The 24,079-nt window shown below is 35.2% G+C and overlaps 2 protein-coding genes across 2 annotated transcripts; one reads left to right on the forward strand and one right to left on the reverse strand.

The window, feature by feature from the left end:
* Nucleotides 1–531: 531 nt before the first annotated feature.
* LOC125678909 (vesicle-associated membrane protein 7-like) lies at nucleotides 532–12,878 on the reverse strand. The gene is made up of 9 exons (XM_048917702.2): nucleotides 12,744–12,878; nucleotides 9,724–9,918; nucleotides 8,934–8,991; nucleotides 7,580–7,629; nucleotides 5,654–5,741; nucleotides 5,375–5,465; nucleotides 3,152–3,219; nucleotides 2,633–2,725; nucleotides 532–1,120 (listed from the first exon to the last, which is right to left on the reverse strand). The coding sequence occupies exons 2-9, from the start codon at nucleotides 9,867–9,869 to the stop codon at nucleotides 1,058–1,060; spliced, it is 657 nt and encodes a 218-aa protein (XP_048773659.1). The 5' UTR covers nucleotides 9,870–9,918; nucleotides 12,744–12,878; the 3' UTR covers nucleotides 532–1,057.
* Nucleotides 12,843–23,214, forward strand: LOC125678908 (metallophosphoesterase MPPED2-like). Its single transcript, XM_048917701.2, has 6 exons — nucleotides 12,843–12,969; nucleotides 15,327–15,696; nucleotides 16,922–17,159; nucleotides 20,627–20,742; nucleotides 21,469–21,579; nucleotides 21,870–23,214. The coding sequence occupies exons 2-6, from the start codon at nucleotides 15,345–15,347 to the stop codon at nucleotides 22,100–22,102; spliced, it is 1,050 nt and encodes a 349-aa protein (XP_048773658.1). The 5' UTR covers nucleotides 12,843–12,969; nucleotides 15,327–15,344; the 3' UTR covers nucleotides 22,103–23,214.
* The last annotated feature ends 865 nt before the right edge of the window (nucleotides 23,215–24,079 follow it).

Genomic DNA, 24,079 nt, shown 5'->3' on the forward strand with positions numbered 1-24,079 from the left:
TAGGTGTTGTGTTAGGTGTTGTGTTAGGGTGTTGTGTTAGGTGTTGTGTAGGGTGTTGTGTTAGGGTGTTGTGTTAGGTGTTGTGTTAGGGTGTTGTGTAGGGTGTTGTGTTAGGGTGTTGTGTTAGGGTGTTGTGTTAGGGTGTTGTGTAGGGTGTTGTGTAGGGTGTTGTGTAGGGTGTTGTGTAGGGTGTTGTGTTAGGGTGTTGTGTTAGGGTGTTGTGTATGGTGTTGTGTTAGGGTGTTGTAGAGCTTTATTGAAGGTAGTAACAACCACTACAAGCTACAACATACTTGTACTTTCTTTTGCATTGTTTGAATATAAGGCAGAGAAATGAAATTAGAAACAGAAAACCTCGAACAGACAGACATCGCTGTACCATAATACTTCCCGTCTTAAGACAGGCATCTATCAAATGTCACATACTACTCACATACTACCTGTTATTCAAATGACATCCTCTATGAACTGATAGACATAAACACAAGGTGTCTAAACCCCGCCCCCTACTCTACCCATTACACACACATACATGTTTAAGAGGATGTTTATTATTCAAAACATATTCATTTATAGGACAAAATAAACCAGATTATTCATAAAATTATAACAATGAAATATAATTGCAATAATTACAGAATTTGTAATCTAACAGAACTTCCATGATCTCCAAAATATTTGGCATCACATTTAATCCAGAGAATTCGCTGATTCGTAGTTTGTAATTTTGAAAATTTGTCACAGCTCATGTGCAATTATTCACAATAATAACAAAACACTATGAACAATACTCAGGCCTTTTCCATAATTGACATGAAATACAAAGGAGACAATAAATAATTATAAATGGAAAACAGCCACCAGAGAAATTAAACATCATAAGTAACCAAAGTCTTGTAGATTTCAGCCACCAGAGAAATGAAACATCGTAAGTAACTAAATTCTTGTAGATTTCAGAGTTACAAACAATGTGGTCCAACAGAGCACTTTTTGCCATAAACTTTGACGAAATGAAAGACATGTTGTAATGTGGTATGATCAGGATTTCCTCTGTTAATTACTTGGTACAGGGCCAGTCCAAACCCCCACAGGCTGCAGAAATGATAAAGTATAGGATGACCTACAAAAAATAAAAAATAAAATGTTGCATTCAAAGCAAGAAAAGACATATCTTTCATGCCTCAATCAATTTCTAGTACTAGTTCTGTTTGAGCAAAACATCACAAATACATAATGTAATGTATAACTCTATTACTAGACAGATTACAATGTTATGTATATGGAGTTATCTCCCCCTGTTAGACCAGTTAATTTGAATGAAATGACGCTATGTAGCTGAACATGCAACATCATTTAGTTCTTATCGACTTGGAGTCCATAGCAACATGGTCTAATACACAAAATCAGTGACCTTTGACCTTTACTTTCAATGCTGAGTCTTTTGATGAGGAACAGGAATTATTTCACCAGGTTTGCCCTGACATTTAAATGCGCTAACCTCTTCTGATCAGAAAGTGAACACTCTACCAACTAAGTATCATTGGCAGTGCAGGTTGTTAGTTACTAGTCGGTAAAGAATCCACAATTTGGAAGAATTTTCGAGGAGTGTGACACTACTTTATGTCTAGTACATCCTGGTAAAATCAGTGGCATATTACTAGGGCTGAAATGATATGCTCCCTTTACAATACGGTACATATTGCAATACTTATGCAGCAATTCCATACAATTTACAGAAGAAACCAAGAACAATGAAGAAAAGTTTCCAAACTGCCAAACGGTAAGATGCCTGTTGGATCTGTACTCTGTAGTTTAAACCGATAAAGTTCATTATTATTTTCGTCAGACTTGAGGCAAACAACAGTTTGAATGTTATTGGATGCTATTTTGTCCCTTATGCACGTAATAATGCACGTACAGGCTGAGACTGACGTATTTTACCGAACCAGTTTGTAATAAACACTGTTACACATCACAATGAAAATCAAAGCAATGAATCGAATATTGAATCGAGCGTTTATATTGAACAGTATCGATATTTCAGTGAATTGCTTCAGCCCTGCATATTACAATATAGTAAAGTATCACAGATATTTTATAGCTCTTAAAGGGACTGATTCACAAATTTTCCCAAAATTTGGTTTTTCACTTTTAATGTGTTTAAAAGGTTTTACAAGATCATGAAGGTTATACATTATCACCGAAGCTCATTTTAGAGAGTTTATTTTTTGTTTTGTAAACAAAGATTGTGGTATGTTATTGTTTACAAAGCTTTCAACAGAAATGGATATCGATCTAAGTTTATCATATCTATCACATTTCAGGTATTCTTTAGGTAAAATGTGATATTTTAAAGTTAAATTTGTAACTATGCAAAATTAAGATGCTTTAAATGACAAAACTAGCAGTTCACTGGTTTGTTTGTATACATAAAAAGACTTGAGTCTTTGTTTACATAACACAGAGTTAAGGCTAAAATATTGCTCTTATCCTTGCATTCAGAAGGTCCAAATTTTGGCTATCAACATTGGATAGGTTATATTTTTAACGTTTAACATCAAAAATGAAAAAAAAAAAATTCCCCAAAATAGTGAAGCAGTCCCTTTAAAATAAAGAAATGTCTAATACTCACAATGACAACAATAATTAAGATAACTGTAATCTTGATATTTTTCATCCATAATGATCTTGCTAAACCTCGACTCGTCTTCTTAAAGGAAACAGCCTGCAACAAAAGACGTATCTTGTTACTTTTATCAAAGAAAGATAACTCTGGATTATGAAATCAACAGCATTACGTCACATTTAACAGGTAAGCTAGAATCAAAATCTTGCCGTTATTCTTTTATCTGTTATAATACGAACACCGGAGAAAATTCTCTTTAACAGAGTGTTGTCTGATTCTCTCCATAGTGTAATAAATACTAAACTGACTGTTCTAGTTGAGACTTACAGAGTGTTGTCTGTTTCTCTCTGCAGTGAAATACATACTAAACTGACTGTTCTAGTTGAGACTTACAGAGTGTTGTCTGTTTCTCTCCGCAGTGAAATACATACTAAACTGACTGTTCTAGTTGAGACTTACAGAGTGTTGTCTGTTTCTCTCCGAAGTGAAATACATACTAGACTGACCGTTTCAGTTGAGACTTACGTTAGCATTCAGCTCCTCCGTCTTGTCCACTAGCAGCTCCAGCTTCTCGCCCCGGTCAGCAATATTATCTACAATTGTAGGAAACGCTTGCAATCTTTTCTAATAGGAATAGTATACAATTGTAACTCAACATCAGTTGTGGGAAACATGTATCATATTTTTTGTGAATTTATACAACTGTTAATCCTGAATGATCCTTTAAAGTGACTGATTCACGCTTTTCCTTCAAATTTTGTCTTTTATTTTTAATGATTGAAATCTACTGTCTAATGTGTTTAAAAGGTTCCACATAAAATTAAGGTTATATGTTACGACAAAAGCTCATTAGAAAGAGTAAATAATTTGTTGTGTAAACAAAGACTGAGGTATGTTATTGTTTACAAAGTTTGGAAAATGTATGGTTATTGATCTTAGTTTATGATATAGATCACATTTCAATTATTACTTTAAGTAAAATATGTCATTTAAAAGTTTAATTTGTGTCTATGCAAAATTAGGATGCTTTAACTTACAAAATTAATATTACTAGTTTGTAACTATAAACAAGGCTCGAGTCTTGTTTACATAACACAGAGTTAAGGCTAAAGTATTGCCCTTATCCTTGCATTAGGTAGGTCCAAATTTTGGTTGTTCAATTCATTTTTAATGTTTAACATAAAAAATGAAATATATTGTTTTCAAAACAAGAGGCCCATGGGCCGTATCGCTCACCTGAATCACCTTGGCTAGTATTTAAAGATTTTTCTTATATAATCGCATGTAAAACTTTGATCCCTATAATTGTGGCACTAACCTACCCCCGGGGACCATGATTTTTACAAACTTGAATCTGCATTATGTCAGGAAGCTTTTGTGCAAATGTAAATTTCTTTGGCCCTATGGTTCTTCAGTAAAAATTTTTATAGGTTCATTTTCTATATATTTGTATGTAAAAATTTGATCCTCTATTGTGGCCCCATCCTAGCCTCAGGGGTTATGAGTTTAACAAACTTAATCTGCACTATGTCAGGAAGCTTTCATGTAAATCTCAGCTTCTCTGTCTCAGTGGTTCTTGAGAAGATTTTTCAAGATTTTCTTAAAATACTTTCCTGGCCCAGTAGTTTTTGAGAAGAAGATTTTTAAAGATTTTCCCTATATATTTGTATGTAAAACTTGGATCTCCTATTGTGGCCACATCCTATCCCTGGGGGCCATAATTTTAACCAACTTGAATCTGCACTATGTCAGGAAGCTTTCATGTAAATTTCAGTTCTTCTGGTCCAGTGGTTCTTGAGAAGATTTTTAAATGACCCCACCCTATTTTTGCATTTTTGTGATTATCTCCCCTTTGAAGGGGACATGACCCTTCATTTGAACACACTTGAAAGCCCTTCACCCAAGGCTGCTTTTGGCCAAGTTTGGATGAAATTGGCCCAGTGGTTCTGGAGAAGAAGTCGAAAATGTAAAAAGTTTACAGACAGACGGACGGACAAAAGGCGATCAGAAAAGCTCACTTGAGCATTCAGCTCAAGTGAGCTAAAAACGTAAACCAGTCCCTTAAAGGAGGTACTCTACATCATCATAATGGCTGACTTCCTTTTAAAACATGGATGAAAACATATATATCAGCAATATTTGGCTTTTCATTTCAAATGTTACTGCCTATCTAAGTACCATATATACTTGCCTATAAGTCGGTTATATATTTTGTAGGCTATTTTGGAGAGATTTGCCATTGACCCGCTTATAACTTTTTTCAAGAATTGGTTGACAGTTTCTAACAAAATTTTAGAACATATCTAGTGTTAAATCTAGGATCTAGAGAGGACACACATATCATGTTCAAAAGGGCACTTTTCGTCGCGGCAAGACAATTTCGGAGCACTTTCATTGTATCATACTATGATAGGAATAGAATGATCATTTAGTATCTTTAAAAGTTAATACCTGCCGTCTTGATTTTAAACTTTTCAATCAACCTTGTGAAGTAGAGAACAATTGTTTATATTAACAAATATTTTAAAAATTTTATAGAGAAAAAAAGCATGGTGCAATTAAAAAGGGCATGGCACCAGCCAAAAAGGGTATGGCGCAGCACCATGCTAGTTTGCTTTAGATTTAACACTAATATCATTTTCTTTTTGTACAAATAACATACGTAAAACACACAATGTAAAACATTTCAACAACAGAGACTATCTGAATGTCGTGAATGGCTCTGCCATCTCTGTACACATTACGTACCGATATTTCTAACCATGATTCCCTTGAGCTCGTCCACCTGATTCTGAACTTTTCCCATCTGATCTGGTTCTCGTTTATCAGTGACGTATCTCTGAAATTATAAATTGTAGAAAATGTTATAAAAATCACTTCATTCATGGTAAGATTTTAAAATTAATACAAAGCTTATTACAAATACTGAGTCAATGAAATATTTTTGGATACAAATTAAGATTGAAATATTGTATTTTTAATTTATATATAAGCACATGCAATTTTCTTGTTTAAAAAAAGAATTACCATTTGCGATGCTATGACACGGGAGAATTCACTATTCATGGAGTACGGTAGTGCAGTCTGAGCTCGAACCCCGTACTGAGTCTGAAATCTACAGAGGTCCCGGATTATAGAATACATGTATATATACATAAATCTGATATATTATATACCACACACACTTATTCTTGACAAATACAATTTTTTGTAAGTATTCTGGCAAAATAATATTACTGGTATTCTAATCTATGCAAATTTAATGTTGAAAATCAATGAATTTTTTTTATACCAATACAATTTGGCTAAACATGGAATTAATGGCAACACCGATAAAATAACTATACTCTCTACTGGGGACATGCTAATATTCACGTCTGTTCATACAAAAAAACCACAGAACCAAATATGGTTCACGTCAACTATCACTTGACTGCAGTGGCTGTCCATTTACTCACTATGAACAGTTAACTTCTAAATACAAACAAGGGGCAATCTAATTTTCACACGGATAAATATTGAACATTTCTAGTTGACAATGATAGTTTTTTCAGCAAAAATATATGTCCCCAGATTTATTGTACGACATCATGTGTAGTCCAAAAAACCACGTATCTGACATTTTCCCAGCTTTATTTATGTTTTTGATATTTATATGCTGGGTAAACATTAATCCATAATATATTTCCCCAGCTATGAATATCGCAATTGTAAACTGGGCCGAGGAATCGTCAGATACTTCAAACAAAAAAAAAAACATGGTACTGAACATAAGTGAAATTTCATAACAATCCAATTATCTTTTAAGCAGAAACTGCATTCAGAAACAACCAAGTCTATTTAATAGGGCAGAAATTTCATTTCACAAAAAAAAAAAAAAAAAAAACCCACCTGAAGAAGATAAACTTTTAATTTTACTATATTTTCAACAAGTTCATAGAACATAGTACGACTATTTTACAGTATAGTCCATAACACGAAGTAAACTGTACATTATTTTTTAACCACTATATTTGGCATCTAATATGATGTTATAAATAGATGGATTTTTCCTGCATTTTTGCCAACTAGCAAAAGACAAATTTCAAAGTACATAATTTTTAGCTTGAAAAATATTGAGTACATGCATTGCCTACAACCACACTGATGATTATCCACTTCATATCACAAAAAAAATCTTAAAATCAGCTAGGGCGACAGATATGGACAAATTATCCAAAAGTAAAGCAATGAGGAAAGATTTGTACATTTTCACTGGTATTTCATACGCTTGTTGAACATTTTGATCACATCACCATTTCATAAAACAGACTTTGCATGCTTTCTGAATTGTCACACACACACATTTTATCTTTATTTTTGCAATTTTGATAAAGTTCTGGATATCTTCATTTTCAGGGCTGATGATTTGTAAAAACGTATCTTTTTATGCATCTTGTGAGGGATGATTTGTAAAAACGTATCTTTTTATGCATCTTGTGAGGGATGATTTGTAAAAACGTATCTTTTTACGCATCTTGTGAGGGATGATTTGTAAAAACATATCTTTTTACGCAACTTGTGAGGGATGATTTGTAAAAACGTATCTTTTTACGCATCTTGTGAGGGATGATTTGTAAAAACGTATCTTTTTACGCATCTTGTGGGGGATGATTTGTAAAAACATATCTTTTTACGCATCTTGTGAGGGATGATTTGTAAAAACGTATTTTTTTTACGCATCTTGTGAGGGATGGAAAGGACGAAAACAATGTCTCCTCCAAACAGGATGGGAATAATTGCAGAAAATGTTTCATGTTCAGAAATTGATGAAATATTACTAATAGTAAAGCAGCAGTATAATTTATTGAGTCTAGAGGGATCACAAAGGGGAGACATACTATACATGTACTTTCATTTCAGCTGTAAATAAATGAGAAATTAAAATTTTACACAAATTTTTCATATATTTACCTTCTCTTGATCTCATTTAAAAACAGAAATGCTTTGGATCTCTCAAAGTCCTGTGAAAGGTAAAAACAATTTTTTTTAAATACACTGCAATTCATTTCCTGTGAATGAAACTTTGTAAAAAATGACAAAACTTTTTCTAAAATACAGTAAATGATAAAAGCATACTAAAGAGGAAGATAATTGAATCTTTGTGCTTTATAAAATCAGTACATGTACTTCTAATTTAATTAAGTGTATTGAAACACAGTGAATACTCTTAGTCTACATATATATATTTCTTCTGAAAATCAATTCACTTATACATGTATGTACATTTCCAATGTGTTTGCCTTTGATATCTCTACCAATACGGAACTTTCGGGATGTACCGGAACGACCGATTATATTTGATGTTTATACATCAAGGTCACGTGATAATAACCAATTGTAGGGCAAAGTTGACATTGATACAAATGGTGTTTCGTTAGCGGACAGCCCGTAAAGAGCTAAGCACTGTCCTATGATGACGATCCAAGTCACTATTGGTGCTTAGTACCTGGGAGTAAGTTAGATGGAAGGGGAAAGGCGTATATAGACGCGTATGACTGGATGTAAGGCGTGAAGTTTTACCGACATCCTCAAGATATTCCCGATATTTATTTCCCTCGCCAACTCACATTATTTAATCAAATGCATTTTCTTATAAAATGGTTGTAGTGATTCCTTACTTTCAAAGATAGCATTTAAATGCAGGAATTTGATAGTAAATGAAGTATTCCATGCTTGTATACTTAGTTGTTATTGTAATCCGGAAGTGACATGCCCTACAAATTACGTTCAACGCGCGATAAAAGTCAGAGTGGATCCGTATCTCGAAAGTCCCGTATTACAGTAATAGCCATTTCCCCAATGAATGGGATGCAGTTGTGAACACTGCACATATGAATCTCGATAAGAGTATGTGTATTTTTATGGCTGTGAATTCAGATAAAAATGAAAGTAGGATAAAAATATGGAAAATAGGTTTTAGTTTTGAAAATGCATTAGGGAATGAACTGCAACACTTTACGCCAGCATACTTCTCATGAAGTGCTAACGTGCTTCATGAAATATGAAGTGTCGCAGTTAATACCATCATGTATTTTCAAAAACGAAATTTATTTCTTAAATGGGCATGGATATGATTTGAACTGAAAATATTCTAATTTTATTTTTCCATTTTTATTGTTTAGAATGCTTAACTAAGGTATTTCTAATGATCAGCAAAAATTTGAATGTCATTTGTTGAGATACAAGTGAGATATAGCACTCACAATTCTTGGTTATGTAAATAAGGCCCGTGCCCCTTTAAGTGAACAAGATCTGAACAACTTACATCATCAGTAATGCACAGGTATATGATCCTTTCTTCATTGATATAATGGAACAGGTAGCTGCAAAATTGTCAAGATTCAAATCAAAGCCTATACACATATTCACCTTTATGACAGTAATCTTTAACTATTGTGCAATGTTGTAATGTACATGTATGTATGGTAATGTACATGTATATATGGTAATGTACATGTATATATGGTAATGTACATGTATAAATGGTAATGTACATGTATATATGGTAATGTACATGTATATATGGTAATGTACATGTATGTATGGTAATGTACATGTATATATGATTATATATTTTACTGTAAATCACTATCACTTGCGATACTTCAGTGATCATCAGTGAGATATGATTTTTGTAAACATTCAAATTTCTTCACTTCTCCATAATGTATATAAGAATTATTTACCTTACTTAACCTTGCAAATTTGCAGAGAAAGAAAGTTCTCACAATCTATGGAAGTGAGTATGTGGGCGGATCTAACATCTAATCTTGATTTGATTAAAGTTCTCATAAATGAAAAGTGATGTACAGTATAAAGCATCTTCACTAGCCAAGTGTCCGATTGAGATGAGAATAAGCAAACTGGACGTCTGACTAGCGAAGATGAGTATGAATATGAGGAGATGTTTTAATCAATCTGATTAAGAGGAGATGTTTTAATTCAATAGTTATCAATACAACAATAAGGACCAAACATCAGTCTATGACTATATGTATATATCTCCATTTTAGGGATACAAAAATCCGAATCTGATTTCTAAATATGTGGCATACCTTCCGTGAGAGTAAGTCAGCTTGGAATCCTCTGGACCAATCTTACTCAGTATCTGCTCAGTGACTTCTGTAAAGTTTCCGGCACAGCTGGCATACTTAGCCAGGACAGCGGTACCACGCGCTACCACAGCATACAGTATTGGCATGTTGACTTAATGTAAGCAGACAAAATATGGCCGTGTACGTACTTCTTTTCTGAAAACAGAATACAATCATCTATATGGCAGGGAGTAAGAATGTAAAAAAAATGAACTCAAAACTTTTGACAAGTAAACAAACTACAATTGTAATATCTGTATCACAAAATTCTTAAAACTGTTACTGAATAATTTCAAACATTTCAAAAACACCCGGGAAAAAAAATCTTTATCAAACAACTGAATTATAATTCCTATTTTTCTGATTGGCTGAGATAAAACAAACTAGAAACAAGATGTGTTTGTGAAACACAAATGCCCCCGATAATGGCCAATTCCGAAGATGGACAAGGTCACAAGGACAAATATCTTGGTACCAGTAGAAAGATCTTGTCACAAGAAATGCTCATGTACAATATGAAAGCTCTAATATTTACCATTTAGAAGTTATGACCAATGTAAATCTTTTAAAAAGTAGGTCAAATGTCAAGGTCAAAATGTTTAGTACCAACGGAAAGGTTTTGTCACAAGGAATACTCATGTGAAATATCCAAGCTCTATCTCTTACTGTTCAAAAGTTATAAGCAAGGTTAATTTTTTTCAAAAAGTAGGTCAAACTCCAAGGTCAAGGTCACTGGGTCAAAAATGTTGGTACCCACGGAAAGGTCTTGTCATAAGGAATACTCATGTGAAATATCAAAGCTCTATCACTTACTGTTCAAAAGTTATTAGCAAGGTTAAACATGTTAAAGTTTCAGACAGAATTACAGACAGGAAAAAAACAATATGCCCCCCGATCTTCGATCTCGGGGGCATAAAAAATAGAATCTTCACTTCCACATGTGCTTGAGATGAATACATGTATAACATGAGAGGTGAAGATAATGAACAGTGATCAATCTCATAACTCCTATAAGCAATACAAAATAGAGTTGGGCAAACACGGACCCCTGGATATACCAGAGGTAGGATCAGGTACCTAGCAGGAGTAAGCACCCCGTCGACTGGTCACACCCGTCGTAAGCCCTACATCTTGATCAGGTAAACGGAATTATCTATAGTCAAAATCAGTGTGCCAAGAATGGTATAACAATCGGTATGAAACATGTCAGACAGCATTTGACCCAATGATAGGTTGTATTGGCAAACCAGATCGTTATAATGACCATAGAATTTGCGAAGATTTGATTTTTCCAACATTAACCCAAAAATAAATTGGGAATTCACAAATTGATGCCATTGGCTATTATATTTTTGGTTGTCCAATGAAAACTTGTATCTCTAATAACTTTTGACTAAGTCTTGGACTCTGGCTGTAAGATCAAGTCACTCGTTGTATATGAACTGGTTCATCCATTCACTGATTTACTCAGTAAAGATATTATTCAACATCTAAATTGGAGTTTGTTTGAATTCATATAGAATAGTCCTGTTACCAAATTAAGAAAAAATTATTAGCACAGGATTATGAAGGAGGGGGGAGGGGGGGGGGGGGGGGGGGCTTAAGATGGTTGATATTGAGAAGTTTATAGACACCATGAAAATATCTTCAGTGAAAAAATTACTAAAGGGTTCTGCCAAATGGCAGTCAGTTATAAGTGTCCATACCAATCAAGTTATTACTTTACGGCCACTTTATGCTCTACAGAAAGTAAAAAAATCTATTTGGAATAGCTTTGTTGATTGTTATGCATATATAACTTCTGAGACGCAAGCATTCAGTTTAGGAATGATTTTTCTACAACTTAATCATCACTAATACGATGCTATCGCCGATTAAATGGCCCTAACACTGACAATGAAGCATCACTTTGAATTAGGTCGCCTCCTCGCGATTTGATTTCTTTGCGCATGATGTTATATCCGCAAAATAAAGTTGTAAAAGGTAGGCAGAGTCGTGACACCAGGTGGTGTCGCTGAATTCCCACTTTTCAATATGATCGAAGTCCGCTCTGACTCTCCCCCACACATGTCACAATATAAAAGTGGGGGTAAGAGATGTGCCATTTGTAATTCAAACACTTAGTTTGTTAAAAATGAATGGGATAATTAATTACTGCTAGTTTTTAACCAATCATCATATAGGAAAAGAGTAATACAATTTAATAAATGAACGAGTTCATGAGTTTCTTTAAATAAAAATATACGATATTTATAGGCTTACGTTTTTACCACTTTGAATTTGTTGATTAGTTTTGTTTAGTTTTTTAAAACTGTCTTTTAAATTGCAAATGGGATGTATTGTTGTGGAAAAAAATCCTGTCTTAATGTAACCTCACAATGCATGGTTTATGTTGGCTAGCGTTATGTTCCTCACGGTAAATGAATAGGCGGATCCTGTAGTTATCTCACATATTCCCCCCTTTAATATCTAGATGTAAACATACTGGGCGTTTAGCGCAAGGGGAATTTCATAAATAAAATAAATGTATATATTTTAAAGTGAATTCTAATTTACCGTACTTAATCGAATTATGAAGGCCAATTACCATTTCATGCTTCGATCGGTCAAACAGTCAGACCGTATATATTATCAACTGTCTTAATTCATTCAATATTGTTAGACAATGATGGAAAAGTTATGGAATACAACGAATTCGCATATAATATATCTAAATAACAATGTGAAACCAACTTTTTAGAAAATTTAATTGTGACCAAAGTAGTAAGGAAAATGATGAAGTATCATAACTTGACATCGAAGCTAATAAGCATCATCTTCAATAAATGAAAATATCTCAGAATAGTTCATTTCTTAGGAAACGTTAAAACTTCACATGAATGACATCATTCATCATGGTCATATGACTCTCATGATACCGTACGAAAATTCACTCATCTGTGAATTAGCAGAATATGCATCTTCCTGTATATCATACATACTATTATAGAGCCATCCTGGCGTTCTATCTTTCCAATGATTCGTAAATTTTCAAGAATTATCACTTTGTTTTGGTATCGTTTATTGGCATCCTCCTTCTCCGGAAACCTATACGATATTCTAAAACTCAAAACCAAGTATTTGTTCCGGATTGTGCAATACCCATAGGAAGAGTCTAGAAATAGGATAAGTTTACTCCGATAAGGAATATTTCATGTACCCTATACCGTAAGTCGAACAATTTTTTTAATAGGCCTAGTTATGTACTTTAGGCCTATATGTTTTTGAGAAATCGATTTCTCCTTCTTTAAATGACTCCAAACTTTCTTTTTTCTTGTTGACAGGCGCTTGTTTCATCTATGCTATAATCATAATCCGTGTATGTATAATAATATTATTATATCAACTGTATATATCATTGCGCTTGCGATGTCTATAAAACAAGAGCTTGTAGTCTTGTTACCGAGTGGGATACGATTTTGGATACTAACAAATATTTTTAAAAGACCCAGTTTTCTTGAACACTTACCTGAGAAGTAGGTGTGGTTTATTCAACATAGGCTAGGTGTTATTTACCTAGAGTGCTCAGGGTCAGGAGGGTCACGTTAAGTTATTTCAGTAACTGAAACTGCACAAACACACATGCAACATAGAGGGAAATGAGGGAGACCTCAAATTAGACAACACCGGAATATTTAAATTGAATAGGACAATATCAAATTGAACTCGCAATTTTTATTTTATTCAAAATCTGACATACTATGACAGGAATGCGGGTGGCTTCGTGTCGATTACCTATTCACACTGAGTGGATTCGTACCTTTACCTGTTCGCCCTAAGTGGGTTCGTCCTGAGTGGTTTCGTCCCAATTGATCAGTGCATATTCTCCTTTAACGATGAGCAATTTAATTGAAATTAATGAATGCTATATATTAATTTACCAACGTCCACATAAGATTTACCGAAATACCCTCAGAAAACACCGAAATACACACACACACCCCAATCTACCGAAATACCCAGTTTTTTCACTTTATATTATTGTAATTGCAATATTTGTATAAGAAGTTTTTATATAAAAACAAGTATTTGATTAATTATGGAATTTTTCTTGTATGTTTCAAATTTTGAGAAGTGAATTGTTCATCTCCTCATCAATCTCTTCTTTAAGTTTTATTGGGAGAATAGAATTAGTTTGATCCAAGCAGATGGTATTGCTTTCTTTATCTTTAACGAGGAGGAGAAAATTACCTGCTTAGCTTTTCTTGTGAGAAGAGCACAATAGTGTGATTCCGAAATAGCAAACGCCAAAATAAGCTTGCAAATCATTAATAAATAAGCTGTTGTAACTAGATTCCGCGTAGGTAAATCGGGGCGAAACCACTCTTCTACCTTGTGTTGCCTGCATTGAAATCGGGACAAAACCGCTCAGGGCGAATCCACTTAGTGCAAATAGGTAATCGGGATGAAACCACCCGTTATCCATTGACAGTCATTGACTGCACAAAATACAGTGTACTAGTATAACAAAATATTCAGGACTGAATCATTCATGAAAAATGTTGAAATTGAAGAACATGCTCTGTGCGTAATGATTAACTTATTATTCATGATTATGGACTTCTACATAATTGAATTAACTGTGTAGTAGTTAGGGCTGTATGGACCATGGATATTGGCCTGGGTAGCTCAGTGGTTAGAGCACCTGACTAGTAATGCAGGGGTCCCAGGTTCGATTCCTGGTCCAGCCACAGATTTTCTCCTCTCCTATATACTACAGTTGGTGCCATTGTACACCCCTGCACTGCAGGTTGTTCTGTCAGGGGTGAAACAAATCTTGGTTGTGTGTCTTCAAGGGCAAAAACAAATTGAGGAGGGAGGAATGTAGTAGTTAGGGTTATATAGACCATGGATATCGGCCTGGGTAGCTCAGTGGTTAGAGCACCTGACTAGTAATGCAGGGGTCCCGGGTTTGATTTCCGGTCCAACCATAGATTTTCTCCTCTCTCCTGGCTATTATAATACTACAATTTTTGCTTCATACAAAATATCATGTTAAAAACAAAATGAGATGTGACAAACACTAGAAACTGTTTAATTGTGTTCATGATTCATTTGTAAATTAAAAATTTGCTTTAAATGAAACTTTTACAAAAACAGGACATGAGAATTGTGAGCTATCTACTTCTCTTGTACCTTGACAACTGATATTCAAATTTTTGCTGATCAATAGAAATACCTTAGTTAAGCATTGTAAACATTAAAATTGGAAAAATAGAATTTGAAAATCTTAAACACAAATCATGTTCAGCCCCTTTAAATTTATACAGGTTTTGCTAACACAGCATTTTTCTTTTACATATAATACTGTACAGTTGAACTTCAGTGTCTCGAACATTGATATCTTGAATACCATGGATATGTTGAAGTGAGTCAGGAGTCCCAACTAAATTTTGATTTTGTATTTTAACCTCAATATCTCGAACCCTTGGATATCTCGAAAATGTTCCTTGACTTCGTCAAGTTCAATGTAACATGTATTGACTACATAATACATTTAAAATGTTCTTGAATTTCATTTCTAGAGAAATGGAAATAGAAAAATGTTAAGACGGACCATGGAGAAGATTGGACTTAGCTACAACACCATCATGGAGCCAATGTCAATTGAAGAGAAGGGGAAAGTTGTGATCGAACCAGACCCAGAAACACAAAACCCCACCAAGAAATGGCAAAAGATGAAGGTGAAACAGACATGGAAGAGTGTGGACCCAGTTGACCCTGCCAGTGGACCTGTATCAGAAGACTGTGTACGTTTTGTGTGCATTTCTGACACCCATGCCAAGTTGTGGAAGATGAAGCACCAGATTCCTGCAGGGGATGTATTACTGCATGCTGGTGACATCACAAATGTAGGCTTGCCAAAGGACATCAAAGAATTCAATGATACTCTAGGTACGTAATGATATGATTATAGCTATATAAAGTCTGACTATAACACAGACAAGCAAAGAATCCAAACTGGGAGTCAATTTATTTTGGAGAGCAAAATGGACTCTCATAGTTTAAGTATGCAAGGCAGAAGTGCTTAAAACCTTTTCTTTTTAAAACTACAAAATTTAGAAAAAGACATTGAATATCATTGATTTTGTGTTAGAAAATGAGAATCATGAAAACATATTATTAGTTGCATAGTTTGTAGTTGACCTAATATGGTTTCTGTGTGGTTAGTAAATTCCATATGGGGTGAGAGTGAAGTTTGAACCCCATAAGGAATTTACTGACCATATATGAACCACATTTGGTTAACTACAAGCCATATAATGAATGTATTTTACTATCTGCATTATTTTATATATGCATGATTTTGAGCAATCACGTAGATACACTGTGACCTGAATCAGCTATGACATTACATGCAAGTGATGTGACGTCACACACAAGAGATCAATCGCAACTACTTGGCTATTTCCGTAACCGCAAATGAACCTCGTATGTGGATCGACGCCATCAGTCTGTTGCCATGTGTACACAAATGCAACTATGACGTCACAGTCGTACGTTACAATATGAAACACGAGCTTTCAAATGCATCTAAAATATCATACATATCTAAGGTATTCTACCACTATCATTTTCCACTTACATGTTTATGTATTAGAGTGAATAAATCGTTAATGATACCAAAACTAATCTGGCGAAAATACAAATAACACTTTATACAGGGATTCAGTTCTGGCCTTTTCACCTCATCCACATGCAGGCGCGCTTCCGGCGAAGAAATGCATCGATTTGATGCAATTCTTGCGGCGATCCACGTCCAAGTCTTCTTACCGGTTACGGAAAAAGACGAGCGCTTGATCCGATTGACAAGAGATGTGAAAAACTGCGTAGCTTGTGTATTTGTGTTCAATGTATTGTACACATTCAGTTTTAACACCCGGAAATTTATTTCTTTGATCGGAGTTTTCCGGTGTGTTATTGAGCAGTCTGCCACTGTAAAAGGTGATTGTGACAAGGGAAATAACTCATCTATTAACCATGTAGTCTACATATTTAAAGACTAATGACTACCACTGACAATGTTTGGAATATATTTGATCTTCACGTGATCGATGTAAACCAATGATAATATTACAAATTTGCAGGAGTTAACATTTATTCATGCTCTGTTTTACAGGACAGTTACCACATAAACATAAGCTGGTGATTGTGGGGAACCATGACTTAACCTTTGATGATGAGATGATGACGGAGAGACCAGAATCACTCACAAAGTTTGGTATTAAACCGGATGCAGTAAAGTCTTACCTGACAGAACAAGGGGTCACTAATGTCAGACAACTGCTGACAAACTGTGTGTACTTAGAGGACGCCAGTGTGGAATTGTACGGAATCAAGATCTACGGGTCACCATGGTAAATAATACGAAATATCTAAAGGTGTATGAAATTTAGATCTATGGGTCACCATGGTAAATAATACGAAATATGTAAAGGTGTATGAAATCAAGATCTATGGGTCACCATGGTAAATAATACGAAATATCTAAAGGTGTATGAAATTTAGATCTATGGGTCACCATGGTAAATGATACGAAATATGTAAAGGTGTATGAAATTTAGATCTATGGGTTGCCTTGGTAAATGATACGAAATATGTAAAGGTGTATGAATTCAAGAGCTATGAGTCTCCATGGTAAATATTTAGAGTTGTATGACATCTAGGCATACAAAGGCACTCAGAATCCAGTACGTCTTTTAAAAATCTCAGGCGTCCAATGTCCAGGGCTGGGTAAGGTTGGAAGCAGTCATGTAAAACTTATAAAACTCTCAAGCCCGAGGTGCTTGTAAAATTTTGTAGATGTTTACATTTAAGGATTTTTTGTATAAAATATTAATTAGAACAATAGATTAACATATTACATGAATAACGTTTTGTACAGCATCATTGATTGGATCAAACTGAAAGTAACCACCCTGTTATCAGAGGGTGTATTACACAAAATTCACATAGTGAAACTTGTGTAAAGGTGAATTCATGATAAAGTAACAATATTCATTATGATGATAAATTGAGTTTATTTCATACTTATCATAAATTAGGATTGAACTTAATTGACAAGCCCCTCCCCTTACCCCCCACCCCCAATGGAAATATTTGCTGAAATGTTGCCATTTTGCCTGACTTTGGGTCAGGTTTTGTAAATACACTTTACTTTGAAGAGATATGTCTTATGAAAATATTACATTTTATGGTTTGTTGATAGGATACATGTACCGGCTGTTATATATATGGTTTGTTGATGGGATACATGTACCGGCCGTTATATATATGGTTTGTTGATAAGATACATGTACCGGCCGTTATATATATGGTTTGTTGATGGGATACATGTACCGGCCGTTATATATATGGTTTGTTGATAGGATACATGTACTGGTCGTTATATATATGGTTTGTTGATGGGATACATGTACCGGTCGTTATATATATGGTTTGTTGATGGGATACATGTACCGGCCGTTATATATATGGTTTGTTGATAGGATACATGTATCGGCCGTTATATATATTGTTTGTTGATAGGCTACATGTACCGGCCGTTATATATATATGGTTTGTTGATAGGGTACATGTACCGGCCGTTATATATATAGTTTGTTGATGGGATACATATACCGGCCGTTATATATATGGTTTGTTGATAGGATACATGTACCGGTCGTTATATATATGGTTTGTTGATGGGATACATGTACCGGTCGTTATATATATGGTTTGTTGATGGGATACATGTACCGGCCGTTATATATATGGTTTGTTGATAGGATACATGTACCGGCCGTTATATATATTGTTTGTTGATAGGCTACATGTACCAGCCGTTATATATATATGGTTTGTTGATAGGGTACATGTACCGGCCGTTATATATATAGTTTGTTGATGGGATACATATACCGGCCGTTATATATATGGTTTGTTGATAGGATACATGTACCGGCCGTTATATATATGGTTTGTTGATGGGATACATGTACCGGCCGTTATATATATATGGTTTGTTGATAAGATACATGTACCGGCCGTTATATATATGGTTTGTTGATGGGATACATGTACCGGTCGTTATATATATGGTTTGTTGATGGGATACATGTACCGGCCGTTGTATATATGGTTTGTTGATAGGATACATGTACCGGTCGTTATATATATGGTTTGTTGATGGGATAAATGTACCGGTCGTTATATATATATAGTTTGTTGATAGGATACATGTACCGGCCGTTATATATATGGTTTGTTGATAGGATACATGTACCGGTCGTTATATATATATGGTTTGTTGATAGGCTACATGTACCGGTCGTTATATATATATGGTTTGTTGATAGAATACATGTACCGGCCGTTATATATATAGTTTGTTGATAGAATACATGTACCGGCCGTTATATATATAGTTTGTTGATGGGATACATGTACCGGTCGTTATATATATATGGTTTGTTGATAGGATACATGTACCGGTCGTTATATATATATGGTTTGTTGATAGGCTACATGTACCGGTCGTTATATATATATGGTTTGTTGATAGAATACATGTACCGGTCGTTATATATATATGGTTTGTTGATAGAATACATGTACCGGCCATTATATATATATAGTTTGTTGATGGGATACATGTACCGGTCGTTATATATATATGGTTTGTTGATAGGCTACATGTACCGGTCGTTATATATATATGGTTTGTTGATAGAATACATGTACCGGCCGTTATATATATATGGTTTGTTGATAGAATACATGTACCGGTCGTTATATATATATGGTTTGTTGATAGGCTACATGTACCGGTCATTATATATATTGTTTGTTGATAGGATACATGTACCGGTCGTTATATATATATGGTTTGTTGATAGGATACATGTACCGGTCGTTATATATATATGGTTTGTTGATAGGCTACATGTACCGGTCGTTATATATATATGGTTTGTTGATAGGGTACATGTACCGGCTGTTATATATATGGTGTGAACTGGATATGTTTGATTATTAAAATGGTATTAAATCAGAGTTTGAATTTTTACCAAAGGACTATGGGTCACAAGGTGATATGAGGCTTGGGGAAGTTGCTTTTCTCTGTTGTATGTGTGTCTGATATTATAATATATACATAATAATGCAATAAGATATGATTTACATATTAATGCAATAAGATATGATTTACATATTAATGCAATAAGATATGATTTACATATTTACACAATAAGATATGATTTACATATTAATGCAATAAGATATGATTTACATATTAATACAATAAGATATGATTTACATATTAATGCAATAAGATATTATTTACATATTAATACAATAAGATATGATTTACATATTCATACAATAAGAAGCTCTTTTTCTGTGATGTCTGTTGGGTCTATAAATTTTTTTCCAGGTTGCTGCAATTGATGGATACATCAGTAGAAAAGGCATGTGTTAAAAAATAATTTGTTAGAGATCGTGAATCTGTTCACTGGTACACGTGTATCTGTTTACAGGCAGCCGGAGTTTGTTAGAGATCGTGAATCTGTTCACTGGTACACATGAATCTGTTTACAGGCAGCCAGAGTTTGTTAGAAATCGTGAATCTGTTCACTGGTACACGTGTATCTGTTTACAGGCAGCCGGAGTTTGTTAGAGATCGTGAATCTGTTCACTGGTACACGTGAATCTGTTTACAGGCAGCCGGAGTTTGTTAGAAATCGTGAATCTGTTCACTGGTACACGTGTATCTGTTTACAGGCAGCTGGAGTTTGTTAGAGATCGTGAATCTGTTCACTGGTACACGTGAATCTGTTTACAGGCAGCCGGAGTTCTGTGACTGGGGATTTAATTTACCCAGAGGTCAGCCATGTTTGTCAAAGTGGAACCTGATTCCTTGTGATACAGACATCCTTATAACACATGGACCACCTCTAGGTACGTACATGTATTAAGTATAGGATGTCTTCTGATATCGTGAAATTATTCAATTTTTTAGGGGCTCAATTTTCATGGATACCTCTATCCTATGAATTTCAAACCACAACGAAATGCACACTTTATATAATGTTTTAACGTACAGAAACCATACCCACGAAATTACAACTCAACGAAAATTTGAACGTTTGACAATCCGTGAAAATTGGCCCCTGCGAATTTAGATGATTCCGCAGTACCTATTTATGTCTACATTATGTAGATCATGTGCTATTATAGACAACAAACATGTTTAGGTTATGTAGATCATGTGCTATTATAGACAACAAACATGTTTAGGTTATGTAGATCATGTGCTATTATAGACAACAAACATGTTTAGGTTATGAAGATCATGTGCTATTATAGACAACAAACATGTTTAGGTTATGAAGATCATGTGCTATTATAGACAACAAACATGTTTAGGTTATGTAGACCATGTGCTATTATAGACAACAAACATGTTTAAGTTATGTAGACCATGTGCTATTATAGACAACAAACATGTTTAGGTTATGTAGACCATGTGCTATTATAGACAACAAACATGTTTAGGTTATGAAGATCATGTGCTATTATAGACAACAAACATGTTTAGGTCATGTAGATCATGTGCTATTATAGACAACAAACATGTTTAGGTCATGTAGATCATGTGCTATTATAGACAACAAACATATTTAGGTCATGGAGATCTGTGCTTTGATGGGGTGAGAGCTGGATGTTTGGAGCTTCTTAACACTGTTCAGAAACGAGTTCAGCCCAAGTACCACCTGTTTGGACATATTCATGAAGGTACCTTTCGCTCTGTGGTTTTATCAATTTTTTGTCAACATCAAACCAGGATTTTTCGTTGAAAATACATTTTCACTCCATTAAATATCATTGAAGTTTGTGACATGCTCTTCCTTTATGAGTAAAATTGTATACCTCTTTGATCACTGGATTTCATGGTTTGGCCACAACCGAAAAAACAATAAAAAAAATTTTTTTTAATGAAATGTGATGAAACCAGTACATGTATCTTCATATGATGAAAATAAGATTGATAAACAGCTCAGAAAGTTTTGTTGATTTTTTTTCAGGGTATGGAATTTCCACAGATGGCATCACGACCTACATCAATGCCTCCACCTGCACCCTGCAGTACAAACCAGTCCAGCCCCCCATTGTATTCGACTTCCCACTTCCCCCAGGACACACAAAGGAGGAAGCCATAGGAGCTATTCAGAACTTTGGTCAGAAATCACTCAGCTGTGAATTAACACAGGATGGGGAGGGAGGTTCAGACTCGGATGTGGAATTCAAGGATGATTAGTGCAGAGAGTTCAGGGGGGTCTGCCCCTGTTTTGGATCAGTCATCTCCACTTCTCTTCAATTCTTTTGTTTTGATAATCTAACTGAAGGGTGATATGCACTGCTGGGTGGATTCAGGAATTTTCAAATGGTGGTGGTGCACCTTCAAAAGATGCCAAACTTTGTTAGGAATCAAACTGATTAATGATCAAAATGAGACAGGAATATTCTCAGGTTATCTCACTAAAATGGTGTGAATTCTCACAATAAAATAGATACTAAGTTTAAACCAAGTTTAGTAGGTGAGTAAATGAGCCACTGCCCAGAAAAAGATATTGCAGTTTCTTGTAGAAATAAATAACCACAAGTCTTTCATTTTCTTTTTAAAATGAACTCTGGGGTCCATCCAGGATTCACTTTTAAATAAAAGTTTCTGATAACCAGTTTACCATTGTTCACCAAACTTTGTGTTTTTTTTTTTTTTTGGTCCAGTTATATAACGACAAAGCAAAATTACCACATTCCTTACCATAAAGTCTAAATTCTGGAAATTTAATTGATACTCACTTTGCTAGGAATCGCATAAACATTAAGATTTATTTTCTGTATTCTGCACACATTGTGACATGTTATAATAATTATTTGTTTTGAACTTGTTAGGCAGAATGTCTGGAGAACTTTTGTCACACCCCATTGTCGACAGTGTCCTCATAGTGACATCTATAGACAGCACGTTAAAGTTTTTTTAATTGTTTATTTCCAGTAGACTGTTATTCGTACATGTTTCATTCAAACTTTCATCAATGATTCAGCAATAGGCCATATATGTATACTGTACTTCTTTTAACTTAATTTACAAAGCCTGATATTTTCATAAAATATTAAATTCTAGTATCTGTTACTCAGTGTGTACTATAAATGTGAAATATACATGGTCTTTTTTAGTGACAATTTGAACTCTGTTTTGTAAAGTACCTTAATGTAGAGAGAGAGATTATCCTTAGCATTATACTATACCTCATTTTTATGAATAATGATCCATAAGCTGTGATTTTTTATTCTTTTTTAGATTTTATACAAGTATTTTGAATTCATTATTCTGTTTACATATATGATAAAACAATGTTTCCTGTATTCTGTCAGTTCTTCTCAGAAACAGTGATATGAGGCCCATGCACAACAATGCTTGCTGGCATCACCTTGCTAGAAGACAAATTGTAGACAACCTCTAGGAATGGGGGCACCAATGGCAGATGCAACTCAACCCGGTAAATATGAGTCGATTCCCATTACTGGGAAGAGAAGCAGGATAGACATGCCATATTACATCCACGACAAGACACTGAGCATCACTGAGAGTTTTGTCACCGGCAACTACAACTCCACAGACAGCGTGACTGCTATGCTTGACAAGCTTGGATGGGAGAGCTTGCAGCTTTGTAGACAACGTGTGAAGCTCATCACGATTTACTGTATCTGCCACTTCCTGGTAGTGATTAACCAGTCACCCCATCTCCAACATTCCGGGCCACTATCCCCGTCTCCATCATCCCATCGCCACTATCCTTGTCTCCAACATCCAGGGGCCACTATCCCCGTCTCCAACATTCAGGGGCTACTATCCCCCTCTCCAACATCCCAGGGCCACTATCCCCCTCTCCAACATCCCGTCGCTACTATCCCTGTCTCCAACATCCAGGGGCCACTATCCCCCTCTCCAACATCCAGGGGCCACTATCCCCCTCTCCAACATCCCGGGGCCACTATCCCCGTCTCCAACATCCCGTCGCCACTATCCCCGTCTTCAACATCCCAGGGCCACTATCCCCCTCTCCAGCATCCCATCGCCACTATCCCCGTCTCCCAACATCCCAGGGCCACTATCCCCGTCTCCAACATCCCGGGGCCACTATCCCCGTCTCCAACATCCCGGGGCCACTATCCCCGTCTCCAACATCTCAGGGCCACTATCCCCCTTTCCAACATCCCAGGGCCACTA

The sequence above is a fragment of the Ostrea edulis genome, chromosome 2 (genome assembly GCF_947568905.1).
Source record: "Ostrea edulis chromosome 2, xbOstEdul1.1, whole genome shotgun sequence".
Classification (NCBI taxonomy): Eukaryota; Metazoa; Mollusca; class Bivalvia; order Ostreida; family Ostreidae; genus Ostrea; species Ostrea edulis.